We start from the raw sequence: 8,421 nt of genomic DNA on the forward strand, positions 1-8,421 counted from the left end.
TTACGGTACCCTGTACTGCTGACCGAAGAGGGAGCAGTATATTAAAATCTGACCATCGATTTGCTGAGGATAGGATAGACATTGAAGTTTAAAATTTAGCTAGAGATTTCATTTTCTAGGCAACACTCGCCGCAGATTCATCTGTTCGCCCCCTTCTCCCTGTCGTAGTCGTAGCCCTCCCATCGCCGTGGTCTCATCTGCCCGGCACTACCAGCTGCCGTCGTGGACGAGCAGTGTGCACCTGGAGCCATCGGATATCCGGAAGGCGGAGACGTCGGTTCAGAGGTCCTAAACCTTTTCGGCCCAGCTGTCCTCGCTGAGGGAGGAGGCGGCTGTCCAGTCCCCGGAGAGCGAGACGGCGTCGCTGAATTTGGCGACGTGGCCAAGCTGGGGTGAGGCGGCGCGCTGCCAGAGGTTAAGCGGCGGATGGCGCAGGGCGTCGGCAGGGACTTTCGTGAAGACGAAGACGATGAGAGAGCAGTCGCCGGTGAGCGCCAGGGCGACGGGCTCCTAGGAGAGCAGCGGTGTCAGGGGCCTCCTCGAGCTCCTCGCGGCAGGAGGAAAAGGGTGTGTTGGGCCATGTCGACACTTGACACTCATGCGAGCTGAACTTTTACGTCCCAAAGTACCCTTAGAATAGTATACTGGAGGACGGGAACGAAGCAGTGCCAGCTATACTGCTCGTGATTCAACTGGCAAAATTGGAGCAGTACAGTTCGCTTGTCACAGTTAGATTTTGTCAATGGACGGCCCATATTTGTCGCTGGGTACCATAAAAGAGCTCAAAAAAATAGTGCAGACAAGAACGGCCAATCCTTATTTTCCTGATGTAGATCCAACCCTCGTTTGAAGACTAGCGCACACAAGAAATAAATGAAAAGAGTGCCTACAATATGAGCCATTCAGAGATATATAGAGAGAAGAATTCAGAGAGAGAGAAGACGCGGTCGTCCATGCCTGTGGTGAATAAAAAAGGTCATTTGAGAGAGAGGGGTTACATGCAGCACAGGGAGTGCATGCATAGAGGGAAAGAGAGCTAGAATACACGGCTGCATGTACGTACAACATGGCAGATGGGATAGATCAAGTTGATAAGCAATACAAGCCTAAGCCCAAATGGAACCGGAGGATCCATCCGGCCTCGGCGGTGCGCAGAAGTGCTAGAATTCGGACTACTAAAAAATTTCATGATGAATTATGAAGGGCATTTTTTGGAATAGCAGAGGTCTGAATGACTTGGCTAAACGGAGGTTCCTAGCGGATGCTTCTATCGAGCACAAATTAGACTTTATTGCCCTCTCTGAAACTGGTAGAGACAATTTTACGTCTCAGTTTCTTGGTACCTTATCTGGAGGAGTCGAGTTTGATTGGCATTGCCTATCCCCAAGAGGAAGATCCGGTGGGATTTTACTTGGGGTGAAGTGTGACACGCTGGAGGTCCGGAATGTTGTCATGGGGGACTTTGCGGTTAAATTTCGAGTTCGGTCAAAGGTGGATGGGTTCCAATGGGCACTCGTGGCAGTGTATGGAGCCGCTCAGCCTGAGCTCAAACCTGAGTTTTTGGCTGATTTAGTTCGTATTTGTGGAAATGAACAGCTCCCCATCCTGGTGGGGGGTGACTTCAATATTATACGTCGGCGGGAAGAAAGGAACAATGACAACTTTGACGGCAGATGGTCGTTTATGTTCAACACAATAATTGAAAGCCTTGACCTTAGAGAGATCGAGCTTTCTGGTAGAAAGTTCACTTGGGCCAATACCTTGCCAATCCCAACATATGAAAAGCTGGATCGTGTTCTCACCAGCGTGGATTGGGAGCAGAAGTTTCCTTTGCTGACGGTCTAGGCGTTATCGCGAGGGATTTCTGATCACACTCCATTGCTTGTTGACTCTGGGAAGGCAACTCACGTGGGAAATAAAAATACCTTCTCATTTGAATTAGCATGGTTTGAGCGAGAGGGTTTCCTGGATTTAATAGCACAGGAGTGGGAAAAAGATTCAGGAGGACGATCGAGTATAGAAAGATGGCAGAATAAGATTAGGCACTTACGTCAGTTCCTTCGTGGATGGGCTAAACATCTGAGTGGCGTCTATAGGGTTGAAAAGTATAGGCTCCTTAACATTATAAGTAACTTAGATTTAAAAGCCGAGTCATCCATTTTAGATCACAGGGAGCTGGAAGCTAAAGTGGAGGCTGAACTCAGGCTCAAAGAACTGCTTCGAGAGGAAGAGTTGAAGTGGGCTCTTAGAGCTAAAGTGCAAAAGGTCGTCCAAGGGGACGACAATACTCAATTCTTTCACATGACTGCGAATGGCAAGCATAGGAAAAAGAGAATATTCCAACTAGAGCAAGATGAGGGGACGATTGTGGGTCAGGATAACCTTAAACTGTACATCACAAATTATTACAAACAGTTGTTTAGGACTCCTGAAGAGAGTTTTCTATCCTTAGACGAGTCGAGGGTGGACGATATACCTCAACTTACGACGGATGAGAACGATATCCTAACCGCCCAGTTTTCGGAGAAAGAGGTGTTTGACGCAATTTCACAGATGAAAAATAATAAAGCTCCTGGACCGGATGGATTCCCGGCTGAGTTCTATAAGAGATGTTGGCCTATTATCAAGGGAGATTTGCTTCCAATGTTCTATGATATGTTCGATGGGCATTTGCAGCTATTTCACCTGAACTTTGGGACGATTACTCTCCTCCCTAAGAAAACAGATGCGGTGCGGATTGAGCAGTTCCGACCGATCTGTCTTCTCAATGTCAGTTTTAAAATCTTTACCAAGGTGGGGACGAATAGATTAACACAGATTGCACATACTGTGGTACAGCCTTCTCAAACAGCATTCATGCCGGACAGAAACATCCTAGAAGGGGTGGTGGTTCTTCATGAAACGCTACATGAGATCCGCACAAAAAAACTAGATGGAGTGGTTTTTAAGGTGGATTTTGAGAAGGCGTACGATAAATTTAAGTGGCCATTTCTTCAGCAAGCCTTGCGGATGAAAGGATTTGATCAGTCCTGGAGGAAGCAGGTCGACTCCTTTACGCAGAAGGGCAGTGTCGGAATCAAAGTAAATGATGATTTAGGTCATTACTTCCAGACACATAAGGGTCTGAGACAGGGAGACCCGATGTCACCTATTTTGTTTAACATTGTAGTGGACATGTTGACGATACTAATAGGGAGAGCTAAAGATAATGGCCAGGTTGGTGGACTCGTTCCGCATCTAGTTGATGGAGGAGTTTCCATCTTACAATATGCGGATGATACCATCATCTTTATGGAGCATGATTTGGCGAAAGCTAGAAACATGAAGCTTCTGCTATGCCTTTTTGAGCAACTGTCGGGACTTAAGATTAACTTTAATAAAAGTGAATTGTTCTGCTTTGGGAGAGCTAAAGACGAACAAGAAGCTTATAAACAGTTGTTTGGATGTGAATTGGGTTCGATGCCATTTACATATTTGGGCATACCGATTCACCATAGCAAGCTTTCTAATAATGAATGGAAGTGTATTGAAGATCGATTTGAAAAGAAGCTTAGTTGCTGGAAGGGCAAACTAATGTCATATGGAGGCCGACTAATTCTCATTAATTCGGTGCTCACAAGTATGCCAATGTTTCTTTTGTCCTTCTTCGAAGTCCCAGTTGGGGTCCGGAAAAGATTGGACTTTTATCGTTCTCGTTTTTTCTGGCAGAGTGATGAGTTAAAAAGGAAGTACAGACTCGCTAGATGGGATATTATTTGCAGGCCAAAAGACCAAGGGGGGCTGGGTATCGAAAATTTAGAGGTGAAAAACAGATGTCTTCTCAGCAAATGGCTGTACAAGCTATCTGTAGAGACCGAGGCCACGTGGGCACATATTCTGCGTAATAAGTACCTTCATTCTAAAACCTTAGCTCAGATGACAGTCAGACCGACCGACTCACCATTCTGGAAAGGTCTGATGAGAGTTAGATCAACATTTTTCCACAGGGTAAGATTCATTATTGGTAATGGTACTTCAACGAGATTCTGGGAGGATACATGGTTAGGGGAGACGCCTCTAGCTATCCAATATCCTTCTCTCTATAATATTGTTCAGCATAGAGATGCTTACGTTGCAACAGTACTACAGTCCACTCCCCTTAATATACAATTTAGGAGGACTTCAGCGGGAAACCGTTGGGAAGCTTGGCTCCATCTTGTAAGAAGACTGATGGATGTTCAACTCTCTCAACAGCCAGACAAGTTGCGCTGGAAACTCACTCAGAATGGAGTATTTTTGGTAAAATCCATGTATGTGGATATTATTAATTCTGACATTATCCCTAGATCTTTGCACATCTGGAAAGTCAAAGTGCCCTTAAAAATTAAAGTGTTTATGTGGTTTGTTCACAAGCAAGTCATTCTAACAAAGGACAATTTGGCTAAACGTAACTGGACAGGATCGCCGAGATGTAGTTTTTGTGATCATGATGAGTCTGTCAAACACCTCTTTCTCGATTGCCCGATGGCAAAAATATTATGGCGGTCTTTGCACATAGCTTTTAACATTACTCCTCCGAATACCATCCACACGTTATTTGGGACGTGGTTGGATGGAGTACAATCAGGCACCGCGAAACTCATTCGTGTAGGAGTGTGTGCTTTATTATGGGCTATATGGAATTGCAGGAACGATTTGGTTTTTAACAGAACAACACATATTCATTTCTTGTAGGTTGTGTTTCGGGCTACTACAATGCTCCGTATGTGGTCGCTACTCACTCCGACGGATGCCAGGGAGCGTATGGTTATTCGGTCTATCCGTTGGGAGACGGTAGCACAGGATATCTTCGACTGGTTTGGATGGCGGTCATGTAATAGGATAGGAGTTTAGTTTCCTATCTCTTTTTCTATGCCGGTTGTGGCTATTCGGATCTCTTGCAGTTAGCTCTTGATGAGTGATCTTTTATATTGTGAGATCGGTTGACTTTGTCAGAATATTTGCTTTTATTAATAAGATAGCCACATGCATCTTTCTGATGCAGAGGCCGGGGATAACCTCCTTTTCGAAAAAGAAAAAGAAAAAGAATGCGGCAGAAGACATGCATGGAGAGAGAGAGGGAGTACATGCAAATATGCAGAAGACACTTACATCAGGACAAGATAGTGCAGAATAAAGCCCACAGTCCATAGCTTTGTTACTACTCGTAATGACTCGTAAAGATCCTTGGGCTGACGCACATCTCGAGAATCACGGCTGCAAATGAACGCCCGCGATAGTGCGGCCCCGGTGCAGATGTTCCAAAAATCCATGTCCACCACGACACTGCAGCTAACTGAATCGATGCAGCGAATCCAGCGACAGTTTCGGTCATAACCATGGAGGTCGAAAATGACGATCGAGATTGATTTACCTGGGGGCGGTGGCGGAGCCTGGTTGTTCCTGTCGTTCTCCATCACCTATCTATCTATCTATGTATCAACCACCTCCGACGTGCGCGTGCGAGGAGAATCGATGCTGTGTCCGGCGAGCGATCGACCGATGGTTTCAGCTGGATGATGATGGGTGCTTCTCTGCTCTTCTCGACGCCCCAAGGTCCTAGGCTCCTAGCTATATATATACACCCCGCCGGCAAGCTGCTGGCCACCCTCACTGTCGCAACAGGCACGCGGAGAGGACATAGATACAGGGAAAATATCAAGTACTCACATCCTTAAGGTACTCCCCATGCTTCAACTTGAAATAAATCAATTTTAAATCCTTCAAAAATTCTGGAAAAAATATGTATGTTTACTAGGATTGTGACTACACCTCCTAAAAATTTCAAGCCCAAATTCTAAATGCACATTGAGAAAAAAAATGTGAAATCTAGCATGAATAGTGTCATAAAAAGACAAAAGCAACATTTTACACTATTCACATCTGAATTTGTCTTTTTTGTTTCTCAATGTACATTACGAGTTTGGACCTGAATTTTTTAGGGATGTAGTCACATTCCATGTGAATGTACACAGTTTTTTTCAGAATTTTTGAAACATTTAAAATTGATGTTTTAGACTTGGAGCAAAGGGAGTACTCCAAGGATGGGAGTACTTGATATTTCCCCCATAGATAGAGCATAGTAGATACTCCCCCACCTTTCCACACCAGGCCACGCGGTTGCGGATGGACCATTAGTCGGATTCGGTTCGGAGTGACTCGACAGCACGTGCCTTTACGAGCTTGACGAATGGAAAGTGTGTTGCTCGAATCAATGGCCGAGGTTTCTTGAGCAGATAGACACACACACCGGCTAGTGATCGACATGGTACGCATGTACAGTGATCGTGAACTCGAGAAGCTAGCACGCCATGAACGGGTTGGTGGAAGGGATCGACGGTTCGGGTCGCGCCGTCGCCGGCTTGCTGTCCGGTGAAAGCTTAGCTCGAGATGCAAAGCAACCATATTCCGGCGCCCCTTTCTGACTGCTGTTTCGGGCTCGGCTGTTTGGACTTTGGAGCCTTCTTTGTCGCAAAAGATCAAGGTGTTTTTTTTTAATTTAAGATAGTGCTCCTTGGTAAATGGTTATTTAAACTTTGGAATATGGGACACACTCGCAAGTTCAGAAACCGCAGGACTCGCACTTTTGGATCAGCTTAACGGACACGAAGCAATTTTTCTTCTGTTTTGGAACAGTCACCTGACGGCTCTTACATCAAGGGCATCTCTAGTAGATACATTTTTCTAAATGTCCGAAACCTGTGTTGGATATTTATGTGGCTTTCAACATTTATTCAACATGATTATTATTTATTGAAATCAACATGGAATTATTCATATTATTAATGTTTGTGATGGGGAATAGCTGATGCGGAATTGCACTCGAGGAAGTAATACTCGAGGTGCCGAGGACGACTGTGATGGAATACAATATAGAAATTACGGAACGACTAAAAATCAGTCGACTGATTTCTATCGAAGTCTCAGTCGATGCATCCATTGATTTTGTTTTATGCTAGCTGCTTGTCACGTTTAAATCAGCCTGTTAGGATGACACGGCCGGCCTGTTTCTTTTTGTTTTTGTCTGTTGGGCTACGATTGAAAATAGACCGTGCAAAGTGCAAAGAGCGAAAGCGTTGTGTTGTTTTTTCTAATAGATCAGCATGTGTGTCCAATGTTTCCCTATATCTTCTAGCATATAATAATCAATGCACACTTCTATTTTCCTCCATGCATTTTTATTTTATTTTCCTCCACGCTGTGGGTCAAACTTTGCTAGTATAAGATTTTGTAATGCGATAAACCGTTTAATCTATGCACCAATTCGTGCAAATTTGTGTTGCATTTCCTTTTTCCGGTCGCAACATTCTGTATTATTTTTTCAAAATGGCTTGTGCCAATTCATTTTGGATTTCTAGGATAGTTTTCCTTTTGATTTTTTTGTTTCTTGTTTTAAAATTATCAATTATTTCCATTCTTCTCATTTTTTCTTGTTATTTTTTCTCTCATAATTCCTTCTTTGAAGTATGTTTGTTTGTTTTTTCAATTTTTAATTTTTTTGAATTTTATTAATTATTAATTGTTCATGTTTATTTTTTTCATCCGCAAACATTGTATTCATGTGTAACTATGTTTTTATTTATTCTTTATTTTTAGCCTCGAAGGAAAAATTGATTGTATGTAGCATGTTCGTTTATCCGTGCACAACTACACACGGCTTACTCCACATGCAATTGGTGAAGGACTGGCTTTTGCGTATTTTTTTTCTTTTTTCGTTGGGAGAGGGGGCAGTTGCATGTCTGCCACTAGGCATGCAACTCCAAGTGCGGTCCCCAACTACAACTACATGTCTTCGACGTGATTGCAACTCAGTGGTGTGTTTGTCAGGGGAGGGGGTAGTTGCATGTCTGCCAATAGGCATGCAAGTGTAGTGTTGTCCCCGACTGATATTGCAACTCAGTAGTGTTTTATCGGGAAGAGGGAAGTTGCATGTGTTTCACTAGTCATGCAATTGCAAGTGTCACACCCGCCCGCAATTCTATGGTGTTTTGTGGAGGGAGGCGGTTGCATGTCTACCACTAGGTATGCAACTGCATGCCCACACCCGACTGCAACCGACCTTTGTTTTGTAAATCAGCCGTGGGAGAGGGGGGCGGTTGCATGTCCAACATTAGGCCTTGCAACTGCAAGTGTTGCCCCCATTTGCAATTGCATGTCTCCCTCCCAAATGTAACTAGCCTTGTGTTTTTGTCGGACACTAGTAGAAAACTGGGCTTTGGTCACAGGGCAATATTCACGTTAGTCCCGGTTCAGTCACGAACCGGGACTAATGTGAGCATTGGTCCCGGTGTGTGCGGCCAGGGGCCTGCCGGGCCTCGTGGGGGAATTGGTCCCGGTTCGTCCGGCCCCTTTGGTCCCGGTTGGTGGGACAAACCGGGACCAATGGGACTCGCTCCTGGCCCA

General features: G+C 44.7%; 1 protein-coding gene across 1 annotated transcript in view; it reads right to left on the minus strand.

Moving 5' to 3' along the window:
• The window catches only part of LOC123076580 (cysteine-rich and transmembrane domain-containing protein WIH1-like), a 6,957-nt gene extending 1,420 nt beyond the window's left edge, over positions 1 to 5,537 (minus strand). Inside the window, exon 1 of the mRNA XM_044498752.1 lies at positions 5,393 to 5,537. Within this exon, the coding sequence (XP_044354687.1) occupies positions 5,393 to 5,435 (43 nt within the window). The 5' untranslated portion in view covers positions 5,436 to 5,537. The remainder of the gene's footprint in view (positions 1 to 5,392) is intronic.
• Between the last annotated feature and the right edge of the window lie 2,884 nt (positions 5,538 to 8,421).

The sequence above is a fragment of the Triticum aestivum genome, chromosome 3D, assembly GCF_018294505.1.
Source record: "Triticum aestivum cultivar Chinese Spring chromosome 3D, IWGSC CS RefSeq v2.1, whole genome shotgun sequence".
NCBI lineage: Eukaryota > Viridiplantae > Streptophyta > Magnoliopsida > Poales > Poaceae > Triticum > Triticum aestivum.